This window comes from Cupressus sempervirens, chromosome 7, assembly GCF_028749045.1.
Source record: "Cupressus sempervirens isolate cs-2001-9-10 chromosome 7, ASM2874904v1, whole genome shotgun sequence".
Classification (NCBI taxonomy): Eukaryota; Viridiplantae; Streptophyta; class Pinopsida; order Cupressales; family Cupressaceae; genus Cupressus; species Cupressus sempervirens.
The window spans coordinates 48,919,229-48,943,877 of record NC_143124.1 but is presented as its reverse complement, the minus strand read 5'-3'; the positions used below and the strand labels follow the sequence as shown (position 1 = coordinate 48,943,877).

The 24,649-nt window shown below is 35.3% G+C and overlaps 1 protein-coding gene across 1 annotated transcript in view; it reads right to left on the bottom strand.

The window, feature by feature from the left end:
- The window catches only part of LOC149545418 (uncharacterized), a 44,712-nt gene extending 25,507 nt beyond the window's left edge, over window positions 1–19,205 (bottom strand). The window contains 7 exon segments of the mRNA XM_089793765.1: window positions 13,133–13,614; window positions 13,710–15,002; window positions 15,623–15,964; window positions 16,086–16,148; window positions 16,438–17,524; window positions 18,179–18,333; window positions 18,336–19,205. Coding sequence (XP_089649891.1) covers window positions 13,133–13,614; window positions 13,710–15,002; window positions 15,623–15,964; window positions 16,086–16,148; window positions 16,438–17,524; window positions 18,179–18,333; window positions 18,336–19,007 — 4,094 coding nt within the window. The 5' untranslated portion in view covers window positions 19,008–19,205.
- Window positions 19,206–24,649: the final 5,444 nt, after the last annotated feature.

Below are 24,649 nucleotides of genomic sequence, written 5' to 3'. Positions count from 1 at the left end.
TATACTCCAGATAGAAATAAAAATGAGATCACCAGATAACTTTGGAGTGGGCCCTTCCTCCTCGGCTGCCTGGTGATGAAGCCAAGTAGTAGTCTTAAGTCTTCGTAATCATGAAAATATAAATTTTATATTTCCAAATGAGAATGATCTATTACAATGCTGTGCAATCTATAAAACCTGTACACTACTGTGTGTTTTCAGAACTGTGCGTGTGTGTCCATCCTCACTATTGTTGTTGCTTATATAGATGCAACTTTACAAATTTAATAACTAATTTGTTATGCACTCTATAAAAAGAGTGGCTATTACATAACAAAGTTATAACAAAAATATATGGCTTGCAAAGAATAGCCAATTTGTTGTCATCATTCAAACAAAATACTATTTCCTTCATTCACATTTGTTGAACCATAGTTTTGTAACAGTTTGCAAAAGTCTGATTATTGGGCTTTCCACATGAGGCATGGATATCCCTCTTAACAATAGCATCTCATCTCCTTAGCAGCAATAATAATGTAGTTATTTGTTGCATGGGTTTTTTTAATAGCCACGTAATTCTTGGGAATAAATCTTAGCTGTAATATATGATATCTCAACCACATTCATTGTCTGCATGTACAACCATCTATCTTAAAAATAGAATGATCCATAATCTCTTCAATTTAGTCTTCAATAACCTCTCCACGTATGAATTCAATTAAGCTGAAGGAGTTCTATTATGAGCTGGTGATAGCAGCAAAAACAAACTTTGAAATTTAAAATCAAAACCCATAATAGAATAATCACGTTTTTAAATAGGCCTCTAACTTTTCCATCATGCATGTTCTTTATATTCTATCGCGCAGGATTGTAATTGGGCATGTTCTGGACAATACCCATGTCTCATATTTTTGAGATTCATCTGTATCTATTCGCAAAAGGAGATGCAAAATTGGTTGTCCTTATTTTTAGTCGGTAATTATTCCTGTTAGGCTCTTTCTCAACATAATACTCTTGAAAGGAATAATGCTTTAAATTGTTGAAGAAATAATAAATGCCAATAAGATATAGCAAGAAATACATTTCAAAGTAGATGGAACTTTGTATTTCTGAAATAGCTACAGGAAGATCTATGCTACAAATCAACATGTTGCAATAATAAATATTAGTAAAACATAATCAACAATGAATTGTTCATATTTTAATCCCAAAACAATATTAAATACCACTTAATTATATTAAACTTATGCAATGTTATAATGGTAAAATAGAATGGAATGGGATAAAAATGGAATAGAGAAGTATGTAGGAAAGTGCGTAAGATAGATTAAAATAGAGCATTAAATAGGTTATGATTAGCTCTCATCAATCATGAATGATCAGTTAAGTGTTTTTGACACTCATGTCAAAGAGGGAGATTGTTGATCCAATAAATAACATTGACAAATGAGTGTCAACACACTTAACCATTTTCGCCATACATGTCGAGTACACAATGGTAGTCGAGCTAGAATTTCTTTATGTGCTGAGTCACAGATAGTGTCAAGCAAACTATAGTTGATGTCAAGCAGAACACATCTCAATATATGCCAAGCTATACATAACTCAACATGTGCCGAGTAGATCAGAAGACAATGTGTGTCGAGCATTGCGAAGTTAATAGGAGCCAAGTGATTTAGAAATCAGTAGGAGCCAAGTAACACATGAAACATAGTGGATGCCAAGCAATCTAGAATAGATGGTGCCGAGCATCAGTATTACTTTATGAGCCGAGCAATGCAGGATTAGCATAAGAGTTTGTGCCAATACAAACCAAGATGCAAAACGGTTATGCATGACTCATGACAGGATAAGGAGATAAGATCAAATCCTTCCATTTACCTATAAGATCATCATGCAGCCAATCAGAAAATTGGAAATGCATGCAGCCAATGGGTGAATTTCTAGGGTTTGAGTGGGAACATTTTATCCAAGGATGCATAACGATCCACTAATCTTTATAAGGGAGTCCTGACGCCATTGAAAGTGAGTTGAAGAAAAGAAGGAAAAGCAGAGGCTTTTATTGAGGTCGTTGCAAAACTTTGGTGTCAAAGATTAAGTGGAAAGGACAACAGTTAGACATTCAGTTGATCAGAACAAAGCAAGGGATATGAACGAATATCGGATCTCAAGAGATCAAGATCAGGGAAAGTAGATCAAGCACCTGTATTTAGCAATCAAGGATTGTAAGCTATCATGTTTATTATGCCTAATACTCTTTAGCCATTGTATTAGAAAGGAAACCCTATGTTGATAGGTTAGCTTAACAACTATCTTGTAGATCCTTTAAAAAGGTGATTAAATTCTTTAATAGGGTAACACTTCATGTAAAGTGTTTGTAAATCCTTTAACCAAGTCACTATTGACACAGTGTAAAGCTTTTAACAGGGCAGGCCTTTAATAAGGCAAACCATCAGAAGTGGCTGAAATCAATTGCTGCAGTAATTTCGTGGGTATCATCCCCACCCCAGTTTTACCTTCTTATTCCTGGAGGGTTTCTAGGTCACCAAAATCTCAAGTGTTATGTGGTGATGCATGTTTGTTTCACATGATTGTTTAATGTTTATATGCATGCATGTCAATTTTAGTTATATGTTATTAAGGGTATAAAAAGTAGATAAAAGGCCAGTACTTCTGATTCACCCCCCCTCTCAGAAGATCTCTTCCCATTAAGACATTCCAACAGTTAATGTCTCAAGATGATACTTCTAATGGATATGATGTTTAGGCTCTTACAACCCAAGCCGATAAAAAGAAGTAACTTAAATTCAAAGGGAAAATTGAACATATGGATTACTCCAAATTATAGTGCTTTAGATGTGATAACTATGGTCACTCAGCATCTCATTACCCTGATAGATTGAAACATCAAGCATCCTTCGCAAAACTCAATAATTATGACATAGATCCAAAGAAATGTCCATTCTCAAAGAACTTCAAAATATCCATAACACATGTGAAATATCAAATAAGGAGTTCTCTACATTTCTTATCATCTTCATCCAAACTACAAAATAAGTATGAAACGCTTTCCAAGTGAACTTGGCATGGTTACAATTTCTGAGATAGTCTTAGAATATTAAATTAGTGTAATATTTTTTTAATAAATCTAGCCTCAAAATCATATTTATTGTGTATTTCAAATACATACTATAAGAGTTATGTACCTTGATCTTTTCTTCTAAGAATGTTATTGTAGGAAGATGGAGTATGATACTTCTTCAAGGGAATTCTTGAATGAAGAGCTCAGATGATTAATATTTAGAGGGAGTTCAAAGTCCTCATTAGTCACAATGATTTTTAATGAACCTACTCCCTGTGTACAGTGTGAGGAAGTGACTACTTCCAAATGATATCACTTATATTTGTAGAAGTTATTGAAAGATGACGATTTTACAATAACTTAATTTTCTATAATGATGGATATCCTACGATATATATGCAAATCATAATAGATTATACCTTGTATGGTGGATGTTTATATGATAAGAACTATGAGAATGTGTGTGCACACACCTTATAAACATTTTTGAGTATATGACAAATGTGATGTGAATTGATGTTCTAAAGGCCATTACACCAAGTACATCGTGAATATCATATGATTTGATATTCTAGAGGTCATTACTTGTAGTACTTGGTGAATATACTCAGATGTGATATCAAAATAGTGAATATCATATGTTGATATTCTAAAGACAATTGCCTTATTGAGTACATGGTAAATATCAAGTGTTGATATTTTGGAGACCATTACTTAGAGTTCTAGTAAATATCATATGATGATATTCTGAAGACTAATACTCTCAATATCACATGTGTTTATCCTTTCTTAGAAACTAAGAGAGAGTGTTAGTGAATTAGTTTATTTAGGATACAATTTTTCTATTCAAAATATAATTATATTACATATGATTATTAAATATAATATATTAGAATGTTTATATATATAATTACTAAAATAAATAAACATGAAACATAAGTATTATATTAACAATTGTAGATCAGTCAAAAGCCAATGAATTGAAAAGGAAATGTGACACCTTATATGATTAGTGACTAGTCACATTCTGATCTTAGTGAAGATATAGATAGGAACAAGCATTGCCATCAATCACATCTAGGGTTTGATACATAGAGCTCCATATTTGAGCACATAAAATTAATAAGTCTTTTGTAGTGATCTCTCTCAGAAAACAACGTACTCTTCCAAACTAATATTCATACCAAATTGCAACATACATAAATCCTTGATTTATTCATGTCAAAGTCTAATCCAAATTGACTTACATATATACTACATAGAGAATACTTGTTACAAAGTGCCAACTAATATAAGTATCATCAAAGAATGTGTGACTCATCATGTATTGAGAAGGATTCATTACAAAAGCATATTCATTATCTTTAATATTGAAATATATTACAACACTTCAAATATATAGTGTATGTTGAAGGTTATATCCAAAAAATTTGAATAATTGCATCTCTCTCTCTCTCTCTCTCTCTCTCTCTCTATATATATATATATATATATATATATATATAATTTTTAATTTTATCTTAATCTTCTCATACTAATAAATCTGATAGTATTTTTCAACAAGGAGTTATAGGTTTGTGAAGTTAGCCTACTCAATTTTTGGGGCTTTTTTCCTACTACTTATATTTATTTTGAGATATTTGGTTATAAATGCTATCATTTTTTGAATGATTGTTGTGATATTTGTGTACAACTATCAACAATTTTGAGGTGGTTGTAACGTACAATTATTGAGACATGTTTAAGTAGGTATCACCTAAGAATTTGCATTGAATGCTTCTTTTATCATCACATGCATAATTAGCATAGAGAAACAAACACCCTCTACTTCCAACTCACATTCACACATACATTAACTACCCATAAACTTGACTAACAATAAAAAAGATTTGTGGCGTGAAAATAAAACCTTAAACCAAAACAACCTGTAAATGCATTATAACAATTAAGTCTTTATAATGAACTTTTACTATGCTTTATAAAATTGGAGAACTACTTTTCTTGCCTTTACTACACATTCATTTTCTCTCATGCCTCTACTTTGTTGTTTTCCATTGCTATGGTAATAAGAAACTACACCCTTTAGAAGTATAACTCTTCTCATTTGGTTAGTATCCTCAGTACACTAACTTAGTTGGAAATCCTCTATTCTCCATTGAAAGACTCATTTCTTCTTTTGTAGCCTGACTATTCCCCTTTTGGTCGTCACCCAAACAATCTCCATTTTATCCAACCCTACTAGCTCCTTATTGGTCCAATCACATTGTATCCTCCATCCCCTTTGTCTTTTTTGTGTTTTATAATAATATCCCCAAAATTTCTCCATTGTTTCTCCTTCTTAATCCTTGACTTATTTGTCATTTTGTATTCATATATTTGATAGCCAACTCCACTTCTTCATTTAGTATTTATAACATCTATTTATCACATTTTCCTTTCAAACCATTTTTGTCCCCTCTATGCGAGTCTACATTGTTTTGTTCCTTATGCCACTTTATGTCCCTTTGCAGTTTTCTTTTGTCCACTTCTATTACTATTTGAGACCATTTCATTGACTCATTGCTTGTCCTTTAAGTGGACTTTGCAATTTAGTCTTACAGGTCTCTTTAGTATGCGATGTATTTTTCAAGGATGTGATAAAGCGCTTTTCTATTTTCTCTTTCTTATGGGTCAAATTATTGTGAATTTATGTTTGATGTGGTAAGACACAGTGGTATTACTTGGCATGTTGATTCTGTCATATTGTAGTTGGCATCATAATATGAGTTAACAAGAGCTCTTGGAGAACTAGAGTCCCTGTCATGTGAAAGGGTTGGAAGGTATGTGAAATAGATGGCAGTTGTCATTGCACAACACATATTTAGAAGAGAAAATAGTTGGCAAATAGTAGGAAAGGATCAAAGGATGTGATCATTTAGTCATCTTGAGCATCCTTGATGTAGAACATTAAATTTTTCATTATTTAGAAACAGTAAAATAAAATTTAAATGTGAGTTGTGTCATATGAAACTAAATCTATATGAATGAGAAATATTAAATCAATACATATAATTGGAAATATTACAATTTTAGAAGATAATTAGTGAAAATAGTTATGAATAAATTGCACTAACATAAAATATTTTTAAAAATAACCAATATCACAATTTTCCAAAATCAAATTTTATACTTGTTCTTATTAATAAGATAAAATAAAATAATCTTTTTTACAATAACTTGAAACAAAAATTAAATTTAGATTTAGTCAATTATTTTTAAAAATAGTTCTTTATCATCATCCTTTAAATTAAAGTTAAAAATAATTAATATCACAATTTTTTAAAATCAAAATTTATAATTACTCTTATTATTAAGATCAAAGAAAATTATCATTTTTACAATAATTTGAAATAAAAATTAAATTTAGATTATTGATTTAAAAAAATTTAGTTCTATACAATCTTTAGTTAAGTTAAAATTAGTTTATAATTATAATTACAATTGTAAAATTAAAATTACATTTAAAAAAAAGTTATATTTGCACTTTATCTTAAATAACTCTGGTCAAATTGTATGAGAGAGGACACCATTGACTAATTAGAGTTAGTGAATAATTAATGGGGGTTGGTGCTTTCAAGGGGAAATTTATACGTCAATGATGTACTCAAGTTAAAAAATAATATATTATATACTAAAAAAAGGTATTTTCCTACTCAAAGGTTTCATATGTTTGAAAATTGCTAGATAAATTGATTTGCTCAATACCTTTTTTTCCTATTTTTTGTGTTGGAAAATGAAATTATCCCCCAACAAAAATACTTTAAGCCAATATGAAAAAAAATTACATCTTAGAAATTTATTTTAAAAGTATTATCACCCAAACATGCTAGGTAAGTGCACCAAGGGGGTATAGGTGGACACTTTTCTTTTTTGAAATCAGGTAAACCTATACTTGGACAAGATATTTGAGGGTCGTCCATTAAAAATGACAAGATGTGTAAAACATATAAACTGTAGTACTCTAAATCTACTTTCTAAAATATTAGAGCTTTTACAAAATGGATAAGATTAGGTGGGTCAAACCTTGCGCACACGAAAAAATAGTTCCTTTTTTTTAAAGAAAATATAACATAGTTGTTTTCGTGTGCAACACAATTTAGACATAGTTATATTTACTATTTAGCATATCCCTTTGGTAGGATGATAGTTAAGAGACATATCTAGAAGTTGTGTATTTTTTAAAAAAATTTATGATGAGTCATTTTTTGTTATGAATTATTGAACAAACCACATCCTAAAATTTTGGTACTTGTTTGTGTGCTGAGCATAACTTGCATCAAAATAATTGAAAATAGATTTTTTTTTAAAAATGTGTATATAATCAAGTCTAGAACGGTAATATGTAATTTATTTTGAATTTGGTTAGGTATATCAAAAGTTATTGAAAAAATGGTAGACACATGTCTATGAGCAGTGTCAAGACATTGGAAAAAGTAATTAAGGTTTACAATGTTAATGTTGTCCAAAAAAACAAAAAATATATAGTTAGAAAGCTAAGAAGGCATGTAAGATTATGGTGGTAATTTTAGAGATGCCCACTTCATCATTAGCATACCTAATGAAGAAAAAGATGAGAATTCATCTTAGAAGATGAAAAGACATCTAAAGGGAAAAAAATTCAGGGGAAACAATCTCCCAAGCCTTTGGGTCATTCCCCTAGGCTATCACCAAGCCATAACCTGACCGGGTTTTGTATTACTACTACATAAGGTTAGATTGAGGGAGGGAGTAAGGTAGAGAGAGAGAGAGAGAGAGAGAGAGAGAGAGAGAGAGATCAGGTTATGTATTATACTAAACAAGTGTCTATCATATCCTCTAATACTTGTCTCCATCCCATCCTCTCTCTCTCTCTCTCTCTCTCTCTCTCTCTCTCTCTGTATATATATATATATATATCACTCCTTCTCTCTCATTTTAGCTCCTTATCTCTCTTTATCATATCCCCCTCTCTTTCTCCTATCCCCTTCTCTCTCAATCTTTATATCATATCCCCTAATCTCTCTCTCTCTCTCTCTCTCTCTCTCACACACACACACACACACACACACACACACCCCTCCTCTCTCTCTTTCTCCTATCCCCTTCTCTCTCACTCATTCTATCCATATCTCTCCCACTCTTTCTATCATATCTCCTAATCTCCCTCCCTCCCTCCCTCCCCCCCCCCCCTCTCTCTCCTATCCCTCTCCCTCTTTCTCCTATCCCCTTCTCTCTCTCTCTCTCTCTCTCTCTCTCTCTCTCACTCACTCACTCACTCTCACATATCCCCTCTCTCTCTCTCTTTCTCCTACCCCCTTCTCTCTCACTCTTTCTATTATATCCCCTAATCTCTCTCTCTCTCTCTCTCTCTCTCTCTCACACACACACACACACACACACACACACACACACACATTCCATCTCCCTCTTTGTATCCTCTTCTCTCTCTTTATCCTATCCCCACCCTCTCTCTATCTCTCATTGTCTCCATCACTCCCGCCCTCCTTCAACCCCCCATATGCATAGTAGTAATACAAAACCCAATTGGGGGGTAAAAGTATAAAGTTGTGTCACCTTTTAGGTTGAATTATTGAAACGACTGAATTTGAGTATTAAGCTCTCTACTACCTATTATAGTGCCACCAAAAATCCCTCTTTCAAATTTCAGTTGATTTGGTTAAGAGACTTGTCCCTTCCAGACTTTATGTTGGATTGGTGGTATGAGAGGAAGCCTACCCATGGGACAACTATGTTTTCTTTCAGTAAGAGGCTCCAACATGTGAAGTTCAGGCTTAAGAGATGGAATAAATAGCATTTTGGGAATTTACATTCTCAAAAGCTTGTTGCTCAGACCAAGCTGAATATTATTACCCATCAGATTCATGACTAGGGGTTGACCTCTGATCTAAGTAAAGCTAAGTCCTTGGCCCTTATGGATTGGAAGAATGGGAGCTTAGGGAGGAGATTTTCTGGAAGCAGAAATCTTGTATTGACTGGCTTTAGGAGGGGGATAGGAACACTACTTTCTTCCATAACTCAGTCAAGGCCTGGAGGCAGGGAAGCTCTTTCTCCTCTCTTGTTACATTTGATGGCACTCAGATCTTTTCTTGTGAAGAAATTTCTAAGGAAGCTGTCAATTACGTTTCTAATCTATTCACTAGGGAGGACCTTTCTGCTGGGGCCGAGGGGCGGGCCATCCTAGATTGTATTCCCCACCTTGTATTTACTGAGATGAATGAGGCCCTCTTAAGACCTATCTTACTACTTGAATTGGAGAAAGTTGTGTTTAATGTGAAGAAAGGTAAGGCACCTGGCCCAGATGGATTTTCGATTGAGTTTTTTCAAGAATTTTGGGAGATAGTGAAGCTTGATCTCCTAGATGTGGTCCAGGAATCACATAGGAACAAATAGATGCTGGAGTCTTTGAATTCTACCTTCTGGGCTCTCATACCCAACAAAGAAGGGGTTAATCTATTGGACCAATTCAGGCCTATAGCATTATGCAACATTGTCTACAAGATCATCACCAAATTGATTGTTGAGAGACTCAAGCCATTACTCAGTTCATTGATATCTGCTAAACAAGGTGGCTTTGTTGAAGGTAGACAAATTATGGATGGGGTTGTGATAGCAATGGAGACGGTCCACTCTATGGCTACTTCTAAAGAGAAAGCTATGTTCATTAAACTAGACATGTCTAAAGCCTACAATCAGGGGAGTTGGGAGTTCTTACAAAAAATTCTTTTGGCTTTTGGGTTTGATGAGAAGTGGGTGGATTGGGTTCTTAGTTGTGTGAATTTGTCCTCCTTCTCTGTTCTTATTAATGGAGAACCCTTAGATCTATTTGGTGCTTCTCGAGGTCTTCGGCAAGGGGATCCTTTATCCCCCTACTTATTCATCATCATGGTGGAGGGTCTTGGAAGATTTCTAAGATCTCAGGTGCAGTAGAGTTTTATCCAAGGCTAGAGTTGGAATAATGATAGTCCTTCCTACTCTCATCTTCAGTTCGTGGATGACACCGGGTTGTTGGGCATGGCTAGAATCAGTGAGGCAGTGAATATTAGAAAAGCTTTGGATACCTATTTGAAAGCCTCAGGTCAGAGGATTAATGATGATAAATCCTCTATTTATTTCTTTAATACCCCTCGACTTATACAAAGCAAGATTGCTAGAATTCTTAGATTCCAAATTGGATCCCTCCCCTTGATGTACCTTGGGGTCTCTTTGTCCTTGGGTGATCAGGGGAGGGGCTACTGGCAGGGGATTTTGGATAAATTTCAGAGTAAGCTTACTCACTGGACGTACAGGTGGTTATCTTCTACTAGGAGAGTGGTTCTGTTAAAGACTGTGGTGTAGTCTCTCCCCATTTACAAGTGTTGTGTTCAGGTTCCCCCCTCTAACTTTGTGAGGGACTTTGATGCTTTATCTCAACAATTCCTTTGGTCTGGTAGCCTTCTATCCTCAAAGTAGCGTTTGGTCAAGTGGGAGATTGTCTGTAGGCCGAAGCATGCAAGTGGCCTTGGTCTCAGATCGATGGCTCTTGTTGTCACGGCTTTGGCTGCCAAGTTGTACTGGAGATGGTGCAACAATCAGGATCAAGACTGGGCCAAGATTCTTACCCATAAGTACTTCCCTGGAGCTGATTGCTTTGATGTGCCATGACTTCCTTTGATGGGCAAAGGCTCTTGTATTTGGGACACTCTTAAGAAGGGAGCCCAACTGATTAAGGTAAGTCTCTTTTGGATTTGTAACAGAGGCTCGGAGACTCTGTTTTGGCAAGACTCTTGGGATGGCCATCCTCCCATTCTCTCTTGCTATCCCCAGCTTTAGCCTCTTTGTCGTACTTTTACTAATGCTAGATGGTTTAACGTGGAACATTTTAAGACTGTCAAGCAATTGGGTTAGGTGGAGGTGTCTTGCTAGAAGGATCCTCAGGAGTGGCTTGCTGGTGGCTCTGATGAGGATCGAGCCCTCCTTTCTAAAGCTTTGGAGAATAGATTTTGTAGCTCCCTCAATGAGAGAGACATTTTGGCTTGGAGTCCTAGCCCAAAAGGTAAATTTATTGTGGCTCAAGGATATGCTACACTTGACAAGAACTTACATATCCAGAGGAAGTGCAGTGGTGGAAGAAGGTTTGGAGCAACTTTTCTTGGCCCAAATGTATCTTTTTCTTATGGTTGTTGGCTCAAAAGAAATGCCTCACTTAGGAGAACCTTCGCAAACGAGGTTTTCAGGGTCCCTCTGTTTGCTTTCTTTGTTCGCACAACGAGGAATGTATCTCCCACTTGTTCTTTCTTTGCCCCTTTTCGAGGGACATATGGTATAGATGGTGGGAAGCTTGGTGTCAGGGCTGTATTCATTCTACTTCTCTAATTGGTTTTTGGGACAGCTTGGGTAGATCTCCAGCGAAGACTCCTTTCTTGCAGGTTGCTTGGATGGTTGGGCCAATTTTCATTCTCTGGAATCTTTGGTTGGAGCGGAATCGTAGAATTTTTTGGGATTCCAAATTAGGAAGCCTTCAACTGTGGAAGGTGATTTTGAATTTGGGGGATAATAGTCAGGGATGCACTCTTGGAAAAAGATCTCGCCTTGTTAAGCAACGGGTTTGTCGAGCTAGGAGATGGACACCCCCTCCAGCTGGGATCTTGAAGATCAATACATATGGCTCTTCTCGGGGGAACCCTGGTCATGCTGGTATTGGAGCTATATGTAGAGGTTATGATGGTGATGTTGTTTTTCTCTTCTCTGTTTACAAGGGTCAACATTCTAATAATCTGATGGAGGCCCTTGCTATTAAGATGGGTGTTGAGCGAGGATGCTCTTTAGGGTCGAAGAAGATAATCTATTAGTCTGACTCCCAGATTGCTATGGATATGCTGAATAACCAGAGCTTGGAAGATGTTAGTTGGCAACTTGCCTCTTTAGCCAAACAAATTCTTAGTCTTCGCAACTCCTTGGACTTTATCTCCTTTCGTCATATCCCTCGCGAATGGAAAAAAAGTGGCAGATTGTTTGGCAAAGTGGGTTTCAGAGAATGTGGGTAGATGGGATATTAGAGGTAGGGATGAGTTACCTTCTGAATATTTTGAGATCTTTGAACAATTGTTAGTGGAGGACAGGAGTATGTAGTGTTGTCTAGGGCCTTGGGCTTATGCTTTGTAAATTGATTTTGATTGAATAAATTTTTACCCCTCTTTTTTCAAATTTTGCCCAGCATATGTTTTGAGCTTCTTTTAATATTTTTGAGATAATTTGACCTTGTAAAATTCTGATGGCTGGTTTGCACACGTTTTAGTCTTTTGGGTTGATTGTTTTAGCTTATATTGTTGTTTACATTTGGATTTTGTGTCATTTGAATTCTCTCCCAGTGAGGAATTTCTATATTTTATAGGTTGTCTTTCCAATATATGTTGGGTTCACCATTTTTTATTTTTTATTGGTAATGTAGAGATTGTTTTTGGAAGTTATAAGTGAGAGCAAGTTATAAGAGGATAAAAAATAGAATGAATTAATTGTTCATTAAGTATTGTGTCCGTTTAAAATGATACTTCAAGTCTACATTTAGTCTATAATGGTCTAAGGATATTTTTTGTGCTTTTATATCTCCATCCTACCAGACCTTATATTCTACTCTACAGTCTGTTCTTTTGGCTCTTACATTGACAAAATTGACCAATTTCCAGTACTTTCTTTTGGTTGTAATCTCAACCAATATATTCCACTTATATTAAACTGTTTTAATGAGTAGTAGGCATAATGATTTCAAAACGCAAAGCGGTATAGTCCAGCAACCTGCGATTGGTTTTTTACATTATGTACAAAATCTTTATATCTTTCCTTCTTATGTCTTAATCTAACACATATGGTAGGCACTATGACGTTCATCATGGGAGTTTCTTAGTTTCTTAGGGAAGTTTGGAACTTCCTCTGGGCTCTTCCATTTGGAAGAACATTGAAAACTTGTAAATGGTGTAAGCATGTACTGAATACAAGCATAGCATTCCTTCATAATTACATTGCTGTAAGATTGCTTCTGTTTGATGATTTTATTAATTTTTCCAAAGTGGCAATAAATTGCCAACTGCCTCCAATACCGTTTTCTCTTCCCCCGTCACAAACCAACCATTCTCTACTAGAGCTTGCTCAGCCAAACCTTTCTCCAATCTCTCTTCTTTGTACTCTACCCACTCATGTATTGAGAACTCCTCTGAATTGAGAAATTCATTATTGGAGCGACGTGTGAAGACTCCTAACCATGCCCATCTACCCTTTTCAAATCTCAGTGTAGATCCGTAGCTTCGGCCTCCTAGAATCCATCCCCAATCGGTCATTATTGAACAAGGGCAATTTATAACAAAACAGAGGATAGCAGCATCGCCAGAGGAGGAAAGGTTTTGCACCAATTTTGGAATGTACTGAACTTTCTGATTGGAGATGGACTCAACGATGTCCAGATTTGGAGAGAGTAAGGATTCAAATAGCGAGGCTGCATCAGGGACTGCTCGCGCATATATTATTATTTCATCTGGCCAATTCTACAAATTTGATTCATAAGATTCAGTCAGTACACAATCAGTTTTAGGGTTTAGGGTTCAGGGTAGAAATATTTACTCCTAGAAGCTATAATTACCTTTATTAGTTGAATACAACGTTCGATAACTGATCCCCTGTTTGCGCTGAGTTCCAGCTGCTTTAAATTCCTCATGTTTTCCAAGCTTTCTATGCCCGGCACCTCCCAGCAGGTGTGAACAGTCAAAAGAGTCAATCTTGTGCAATTTTCTAAAACTTCTATTATCTCAATCCCATAGCAACCTATAAGCTTAAATATTCTGAGAGAAGTTAACCCTGCGAAACTTGGAAGGTTCTTCAGCATTTCACAGTTTATCAAATACATTGACTCGACTGTCTTTGGCAGTGCTTTGATCTCCTCTAAATCATGACTCGCACAAATGTGGATACTCGCCAAATGGGGACAACAGTTTTCAGAAAATGAAATCCTGCACACTTTTGTTTCTGTTAGATCTATCTTCTTCAGGTTTTTTAACCGAAAGGGTAATAATGATGTTCCTCCAAAATCCAGTTCTCTGATTGGACAATTGGATATCGTCAGCATTTCAAGATTACTCAGTTGCCTAACTGACCTTGGTACACTTTCCAGCTTAGGACAATCTTCAATTGCAAGAATTGTCAAGGAAGACAGATACCCGAGAGACTCAGGTAGACTTTCCAGCTTAGGACAATATCTCATTGTAAGTTTTATCAAAGAAGACAAATCTCCAATGCTGTCAGGTAGATGCTCCAGCTTAGAACAATGTCCAATTTCAAGATTTGTCAGAGAAGATAAATCTTTAAGAGAAGTCGGCAAAATTGTCACCAAAACAACTGTTATTGTGATTTCTCTTAGCCTGCAAAGAAGACCAATGTTATCTGGTAGCTCCCTTAAACTGGTACTGCCAAAATGGAGCTCCCTCAAGGAGACTTGATTTGTGATATAGCAGGGTAACTCTTGCAATTGCTTGCACCAAGAAAGGTTCAAAAACTCGAGCTTTGTTATCTTTCCCAGAAAGTTGAAGTCTTCTGTAGTGAAGGAGAGTTGAATACACCTTTGTAATCTTAGATGTTCTAGGAGCATCAAGTTTCTAAAAGAAACCGGAAGCGCTCTCATCTGAGAGCTCCTAGATAAATCTAAATGTCGCAATTTTCCCAAATTGCCAAAGTTGCATGGTAGTGATAACATTCTACTCCCACGTAGCACTAGGTGTTCCAGCGATTGAAGAAGGCAAAATTCCTCTGGTAGACTTGAAACATTGTAGCCGTCAGAGATAACTATCTTTTTCAAATATTTGAGAAGTCCTATTGATTTTGGAAGACCTTGAATTTTGTTGCAATTATAAAGAAGCCACTCCCTTAGTTGCACAGGTGCCTGCATTGCATTTTTTGAGTGGAGTAAAGTGGAGCAGACAACAAATATTAAAGGAAAGAATATAAATTTTAGAAAAGGTAAAACAAATAGTCCAAGTTCAATCTATAGCATTGGAAATCATGCAATTATGGGGCTAATAACAGTCTAATGTTTATGCCGTTTGGAGGAGGTCCAAGACTCTGCCCGGGGCATAATTTGGCAAGGCCCGAAGTCGAACTCTTCTTACACCATTTTATTACTAACTTCAGGCGATAGGGAGGAGAGGCTAGCAATTATAGCTTTTGGGGTGCTTTTGTATTCAAGTTAGGAGGACAAGATCTAAGCTTGTTCCTTGTGTGACGAGATATGAACTACAGGGGGCATGTGCTTCCTGTTTAGCAGTCCAAATTGTTTTAAATGATGGGTTTGTCCATGATCCATGGTCTGGTATTTTTTCTTATTCTGCTCAGGACTTTTATATGTATCTTTTTAGGTCTCTTTCTATCAGTAAGACTGCAAAACTAACACCTCTCAAATCTAAACCTGGTTTACTTGTAATTTCTTTATTTATACAGTTTATTAATATATTATCTCTAGTTCGACCTTTTAAGAATTAATTATAAAAATTAAAAAAAACTTACCTCTCCATCAATCTCTCCCCATAGCTCTTCCAAGTGATGTTCACCTACCCATCCTTCATAGAGTTCTAAAACCCTCAACTTCTTCATTGAAAGCCCTGATGGAAGATTTCGCTGTCCCATTTGGAACCAGCGCAGCCAAACCAGTTCTCTTGATATTTTACACATTATTTCACTGAAACAATCTCCGCTAATCACTAAATGTCTCAGTCCAATTAAAGAAGGTGAGAGCGGCCAAATCCCTCCATTTGTATGAACCATGAGTTCTCCATGTGAGCACCAAACGTGAAACTCGTCAATCTGACCAGTCATTTTGATCATTATTGGTAAGATCTGCTCTCCAGGCTGAATAGACACCATATAATTTGTAGAAAACTCAATTATATATAAAGTTCTAAACTTATAGGAAAAAATTAAAAATTAGAATTACTAGAAGTAGATTAACAAAAGTCAGAGGAAGACAAACATAATTATTTGCCCATTCTCTCTGGTTTGAGGTCGCCATTATTCCTTGAATACCGATTCTTTTCTGAAAATAAAACAAAGCCAAAAAGGAAAGTTAAAAAGTTAAAAGACAGCCAGCACTGAGATCAATACATTTATAAGCTGTTCAAGCAAAAGTTGTTTTGAGTAAATTGGTTAGTTGACAAGGTCATTTGATTGTAAAATAGGCCTAGGCAATTATATGTCTTCTTAGATAGCTCTTTATCTGCAGAATCAGTTAAAAACAATGAACACAGATAATGTGTATTAAAAAAGTTTGCTTCTATTGATGAAATATATAATCAAAGAGATAATCCTAACTTTTGTGATCTTACCTCTTTTTGTTTCTGAACATTAATGATCGGTTGGGGGAACCAAAGACGATAAGGTGATTGAGTTTTTGCGATGTCTCTTCCCATATCTCTTATGTGGTCATGCATGATTATACAATCTTTATCATCAAGTTCAAGCAAACATTTATGTAAGAGTCTTTCCAAACTTTGTAGACCACTCCAACCCATTCCATTCCATATCTCAATCACCAAACTACTCTTTTCTCCAATAAAGAAACATGCAACATCTAGGAACATCTCTTTTTCTTCATCATCAAGAGTGTCATAACTTATTTTGAGTCTCTGTTGGATATCACTGGGTAGTATTCTTGAGATCTTATGCAATTGTGATTCCCAAAACTGTTCTCGGAACTCGCCATATAGCTGTGCTCCAAATACCTTGAGAGACAAAGGTAATCCATTGCATGCTTTTAAGAACTTTTCAACAAGTTCATTGAATCCTTCCGGTGGAAAAGAATTCAAGAAAACATGCCAACAGAAAAGTTGTTTTGCATATAGTGGATCCAATGGTTTCATTTTATATATAGAAGAGATGTTCCAAGATTTAAGAACATCATATGCCCGTGTTGTAACAATGATGAGACTTCCTCTTTCAATACTATCTTTTGTGGGCAGCATAACATCCAATTGCTCCACGTTATCCACATCATCAAGAACAATCAATATCTTAACAGATTTCAAATACTTTGAAAGAATACCCATACCTTCCTCAATGTTGTCAAATGTTGACCCTTGTACACCAAGGTCACTCACGAGTTTTTCCTGTTTCTCATGTAACAGACCTCTGGTTGCAGCGTCTCGAACATCAGACACAAAACTGAACCTCTCCATTGAAGATGATATTTTATTGTATAACTCTTTGGCAAGAGTGGTTTTGCCAGATCCACCCATGCCCCAAATTCCAACAATTTGTACCAGCTCATTTTGGTTGACAGATCGGAGTGTATTCAATTCAAAATCTTCCACCATTTCCTTCAGACCAACTGGATGTTTTGCAACCACCAATGGCACATTCTTTGTTTCTTTCAATACTACATTCACAATGTTCTTCAACAGTCTCATCTCATCCCTGACAAGTTAAAACATTGAAAACCATTAAATATACAATTAAGAGAAAGAATGCCAAATTTTAAATACACAATTAAGAGAAAGAAATGAATGTTTTTGAAGATGCAGGAGTTTCGATTTTGCCAATGTAAAATGAAAGAAATGTTTATTTTTTTAAGACTAGGGGCTACTTACCATTATACTTAATGATTTGGTCAATGCAAATGAAAGAAATGCTTATTTTTGAAGATTCGGGGGCTACTTGCTCACTACACTTAATGATTTTGCCAATTCTGGGGGTACTTGGTCACTTAATGATTTGGCCATTGTAAAATGAAGGAAATATTTATTTTTTAAGATTCAGGGGCTATTAGCTCTTTACACTTATTTGGCCAATGTAAAATGATAGAAATGTTTATTTTTTAAGATTCAAGGGCTACTTGCTCTTTACACTTAATGATTTGGCCAATGTAAAATGAAAGATTCAGAGGCTTGCTCATTACACTTAATGATTTGGCCAATTTAAAGATTCAGGGACTACTTGCTCTTTACACTTAATGATTTGGCCAATGTAAAATGAAAGAAATGTTCATTTTTAAAGATTCAGAGGCTTGCTGATTACACTTAATGATTTGGCCAATATAAAATGAAAGAAATGTTTACAGGGGTTACTTACTCATTACACTTAATGATTTGGCCAATGTAAAATGAAACATGGTAGAGTGCGCTCTTCCACTCCTTAAGCTGTTCCAGGCTGTATCTACCCTTCTGCTCATGCTCTTTAAATGCTTGGGCATACATTCCTTTCCCTTTATCTACCCATCTACCCATCTGAGGTCACTAGGATCTAAGTAGTAGAAAATAGGAATAATTCAGCCTCCAGATTTGAGCATAAATGAAAGCTCTGCCAAACACCACGGTGACTGTGCATAGCTCTTGGAAAAAATAGCTACATGAATCGAGGCACTGCGCATTACTCCTTCTAATGTTGTAGGTAAGAAATCACCATATTCTAACTCCTCTGAATCTAGGAAAACTGCAACGTTCAAATTGTTGAGGGTTTTATAAATACTGCTAGCTAGCGTATGTTTGACATCTGGTCCACGATGATTGATGAACACATCGTAACATGTCTTTTGCATGAGTGTTGAAGCAGAAGTCCTTATAGACGGTGCTAGTCCATGGAAAGCGCCCATAACCTTGTTTTCTGGTATCGAATCAGTGGCAGAAGTAGATGCAGATAGTTGGGATCTGGCAGAAGCACCCATAACCTCACTTTCTACTATACGATCCGTGGTAGAAGTAGATGCAAATTGTGTGTTTGACTCATTCTTCTGTATCAGATCAGGAATGGAAGTAGATTGACCTGAACACCTTGGAGTGAGAGAAGAAACCCAGTCAAAGCAGGATGAACACAAGCACGGGGATGAAGAAGATGCAGTTCTTTGTAGTTCGTTTGCAGACGCTCTCTCTGGGCGATCAGCAGAGGCAAAAGTAGATGCCATGGAAATAAACTGACTTCACAAACTCGAAAACTAAAGAAAGGGGTGGAGGTATGTGTATTTGCCGACTGAGGTATGTCAAATGCTTCGGCTATCGGCATAAGAATTGACCAATAGAAGGAAGCCGCATATTGAATGGACGCAATTTGCGTCCGAAGCGGTGTGGAAGAATTCCACGTGAGAAGTGGAGTCATTTTAGGGACATAAAGACAAAACAAAGTCAGACATTTTTTTTTCCATGTAATCTGTTTTGGATTTGATTGTGCGTATAATGTTTAGCATCAACTTTTCATTAAGAGAATGCAAGAATAGAATGGTAAAATATGCAGACTAAGTCTTACTTGTGTAAAATAAAAGAAAGGTAAGGTAAGCACACAAATCGAGGAGCATAAGGAAAAGGTCAAAACACTATAAAACAAATAAAACAAATAAAACAAATAAAGGAACCTAAAGAAAGGAAGACAAGAGTTAAAGTGAAAAATAGAGGTGGTCTTATGATACACACCTCTCCCAAGGGCGCCATCAAGTTTCTTGATGAGAAGGACATCAAGGAAGGGCAATCAGTTGTTCGACTCAAGCTCCTTGGTAAAGGAAATGTTTTAAACCACGTTGTTGATGTGCCCATGAAACGCTTCCAACTTGTCAAGTCTGTGCAGCCAACAAACATTGGTGTCATCAACATATTGCTTCCACCATTTATGTTTGAGGGGAAAGGAATGGATGGCTATCTCCTCAAATTGCTCCATGTAGAGGTTGGCAATAATGGGAGAGAGAGGGGAACCCATCACCACCCCATCCACTTGCTCATAGAGGATAGTTTGGAAGGAGAAGAAAGTGGACCGCAAGCATAACTCTACCATATCTGCCATCTCATGACCAACTTTGTGCCGAACGATTTGAATAGAGTTGGGAAAAGTGACTTTGGTGAAGAGGGAAACCACATCGAAATTAACCAAGATGTCATCCTTCTCCAACCTGGTATCTTTGACAAAATGGACAAATTGGTTGGAATCTTTGACAAACGAGTCTAAATTTCCACTAAGGTAGAGATAGCCTTGGCAAGATGAGCTGCTAGGAAATAAGTTGGAGACCCAATAGTGTCCACGATGGGTCTCAACAAAATGCCTCCTTTATGAATCTTCAAGACCCCATAGATGAGCAGGGTTACTTCTCTAGAAGGTAACGATTTTTTCTTCGTAGCTTCATCAAAGGAGGACTTGGACACCAAAGTTTTAACTTTCCTAAGGATCATGGAACACGGGTTGCGAGAAAGAGTCTTGTAGCTATTGAGATATGATAGCAAATCAAGCATCTTGGTAACGTAATCCTACCTATTCATAATGACCGTTGCATTACCTTTATCAGCTTTAGTGATAACAATGTCATTATTGCTAGTCAGATTCTTGAATGCATGCCACTCAGCCTTGGGGATGTTGTGTTTAGGCGGCTTGGCACATCTGAGGGCGATGAAACAGTCCTACCTAATCTCTCATGTGTGTGTGTGTGAGAGAGATGGAGAAAGAGAGAAAGAGAAAGAGCAAATAGCATAATCAATCTTGGACATAAACTAGATATGGGGGATGGTATTGGGGGCATAAGAGAAATTAAGACCTTGCTTTAGGAAATTGAAGGATAGGTGGTCAATGGGAGTATTAGATAGGTTAACCACCAGCTTGCTCTCCCAAACCTGCATTGATGGAACGGGGCGAGGTAGGGGAATGCAAGGAGAAATAGATCGGTTAGAATCTACAAAGGAGGGGTTGGAAGGGCAAACATTGAGGTTCCTTAAAGACCTCCCCATGAACTCGCGGTTAGTAATAAGAGGAGGGGGCTTGACAACGTGGGTGGCTCTAACGTCAAGGAAGTTAATAAGCGCGATGTGGGAAGGCTTCCTAAGTTGGAGGGAACATTCACAAGAGATAGTGGTTGCGCAAAGCTACCTTGGTTGACAAAATTCAAATCTGCCATGGGAGGGGCTCGAGGCAAGGGGCAAGCTAGGGCAACGGCTACCCAGCCAGTTATTTCGATATGGCTGCGTGCCATGTTCTCCATGCCCATCCATCCAAACTACAGAACCTCTGCCACCATGTCAGAAGCTGCATCAAATCGGCACCGGCTATGGAAAGCCGGGCCAATGTCTGCTTGTCAAATGCCTGCTCTTACTCTGTACCCGCTGCTTGACCACTGTCGTCTTTATTTTTTTGGTCTTTTTTTTAAGTTAATTTTTTTACATAAGTTTTAATTTTAATATCTGAAATAAATAAATGTTTTGTTAATTAATAATATTTAAATTTTAATAGTTTTTATATTATATTAAAACAAAAAAGTTACATATAATATTAGAAATTATGATAGTTGTTTTTGAGAATTTCAGATATAATATACTTTTCAATTTACCATATAAGTTTAAATGTTACTTTTAATATATTATATTATAAATATTTAGAAGATGTTTAAGAAAATTATTTTTATAATTCAAAACTATATTTTTTTAAAAATAAATAAATCTAACTTCACCTTTTTCTAAACATATTATAATTTTTAAATATTATATAGTATTAAAATAAGTTTAAATATTAGTATTATATAATAATTTGAATAAATAATAATTTTTAAATAGTAGTAATTTTTCTTTGATTCTTTCAATAGAATTATATACAATTTATTTTCTTCTTATGTTTTTTCTCTTATTTTGATTTCAAACATACAAAAATTCAAGAAAATTTTAAGATAAAAAGAAAAGAAAGCAAAACAATATTATTTTGAAATATAATATAGATAATTAATAAGTGTATTCAATTAAACATAATATAATTATTTTTTAAGTATAATATTTACTTATATATTAAATTCTAACATTTTAAAATTTAAATATACTTAAAACAATTTTTATATTTTAAAATTTAATTAGATTTATAAATATAAGCCTTCTTAACATTTTTATTTTATACTTTATATAAATTTTAATTGAATAATAAAATAATATATTAATATTTATATAAAGTATAAAATAAAAATGTTAAGGAGTTACAAGAGTCTGAAGGACTAGCCAAGAAACAGAGGGAAATTGATGAGCTTCTAAATACGGGGAAGGGGAAGTCAATTTTCCTCTGTTCCTTGGCTAGTCCTTCAGACTCTCGTAACTCCTTAACATTTTTATTTTATACTTTATATAAATATAAATATATTATTTTATTATTCAATTAAAATTTATATAAAGTATAAAATAAAAATGTTAAGAAGACTTATATTTATAAATCTAATTAAATTTCAAAATATAAAAATTGTTGTAAGTATATTTAAATTTTAAAATGTTAGAATTTAATATATAAGTAAATATTATATTTAAAAAATAATTATATTATGTTTAATTGAATACACTTATTAATTATCTATATTATATTTCAAAATAATATTGTTTTGCTTTCTTTTCTTTTTATCTTAAAATTTTCTTGAGTTTTTGTATGTTTGAAATCAAAATAAGAGAAAAAGCATAAGAAAAAAATAAATTGTATATAATACTAATATTAAAACTTATTTTAATATTATATAATATTAAAAAATTATAATATGTTTAGAAGAAGGTGAAGTTAGATTTATTTATTTTTAAAAAAATATAGTTTTAAATTATAAAAATAATTTTCTTAAACATCTTCTAAATATTTATAATATAATATATTAAAAGTAACATTTAAATTTATATGGTAAATTGAAAAGTATATTATATCGCTAAAATTCTCTTTTTTGTTTTAATATAATATAAAAACTATTAAAATTTAAATATTAAATAAATTAACAAAACATTTATTTATTTCAAATATTAAAATCAAAACTTATGTAAAATACTTAACTTAAAAAAAAGACCACAAAAATAAAGACAACAGTGGTCAGGCAGTAGGTACGGAGTAAGAGGAGGCATCTGACAAGCAGAAATTGGCCTGGCTTTCCGTAGTCGGTGCCGATTTGATGTAGCTTCTGACATGGTGGTAGAGGTTCCGTAGTTTGGATGGATGGGCATGGAGAACATGGCACCCAGCCATATCGAAATAATTGGCTAGGTAGCCGTTGCTGCAAGCTAGGGGGTCATCAAGAACGCAATTAATTTTGGCTTGCAAATCACGCAACAAGATAGAGAGGAGTTGGTGGATGTACTTGTGCATTCTGGCATTGCACTGTAGAGATGAGATGACCGTTGGAGGAGCACAAGCACCGTACTAGTAGCAGACAAGTTCGGCTACACCTGCAAATGAGGGGAGGATTGCACTTGAGACCTAGTGAGAGTGGCCATCTTGTTACCTATCGTTGTATCAGGAGTCTCTATTGCTGCTATGATGTTCTTGGATGGGTCGGAGATATCCTCGTGTAAGATAGAGTGCCATGTCCACGATGATGATGACCCACCATTATCCCATGAATGGTCACCGACTGCAAGTGGTAGATGAGGAAGAGCAATAGAGATGTGGTTGTCAACTTCCTCTACAATGATGGAGAAGTTCGCTATTGTGGCCGAAGTGTGGTCACATTGAGGGCAACATCTATACAGCTACGAAAATGCAATTCCATACGAAGGAGAGGACTAAGTTTTTTTTTTTAAAAGTTAGAAAAAGCAATGTAAAGCAAGTGCATTTTCATGGCTGTATAGCCACGGGCCACATTGAGAGCCCAGACACAAACCCTTTGTGGTAGCCATTTAATGATCTGTGCTATCAAGCAAGTTGTCGTTGATGTAAGTTTGATGATCAACGCTAACAAGCAAGTTACTGTTGATGTGAGCGGAATGCTATGCAGTTGTAGGCTTCAAGATCATGGAAGCCAGATTGGCTTTGATAGGGAAAGTGGGGGAGTTGCACCTTATGCAACCCAAATCAATTTTTGCAATATGCGATGCTTCACAACTAGTCAAGTGAGGAATCACCTCGATGCTTGACCCTGATGAATGAGGTTTTTCGAATTTTTGTTGTTTTCGACTACAAATTATGTAGATCATGCAAGTCATGAGCTCAAATTTTCAGAGAAATCCATGGTGTTTGTGATTTTCTGAAAATTGGTCAACTATACAATTTGTAGGGAGGATAGCCATGTCTATCATTTTATACAACCAAGCATGTGGAAGATAGGTGAATTGTGCTAGGATATCCTATTGATTGGTAATTTTCCATGCTCCAGCTCTTCATAACTCAACTTTTAATATTTACCAATAATTTTGTAGGCAAAATTAAGCGAGCAAAATTAAGCCAATTTTGACTATTTAACACTTTTAGTTTAGGAATCAAGTCTTAGTATGTGATTTTTACATTGCTTGCTTTTGATGTGTTCATTTAGGGGAAGAGACTTAATAGTTAAGAGGGGATCTAATAACTATAATAGTTTTGTTATAGATTTTTCTTAATTATCATTCTTAAAAAAACTTGAAAAAAAGAAAACATATGTACTATTAGTTGATCACGCATGTACTAATACTAATATTTTCTATCTTTTCAGTTGGAGATTCACCATTTTGTATACCACCATTGTGACATTTCATAAAGACTACTAAGATACTTAACTACAAGTGCTAGCATTTTTCGAGTAAGTGACTATTGGTGCATGAACATAACGAGTTCAGGGTGAATGTTTTGAAATGACATTTTTGGATCACTTTGCAC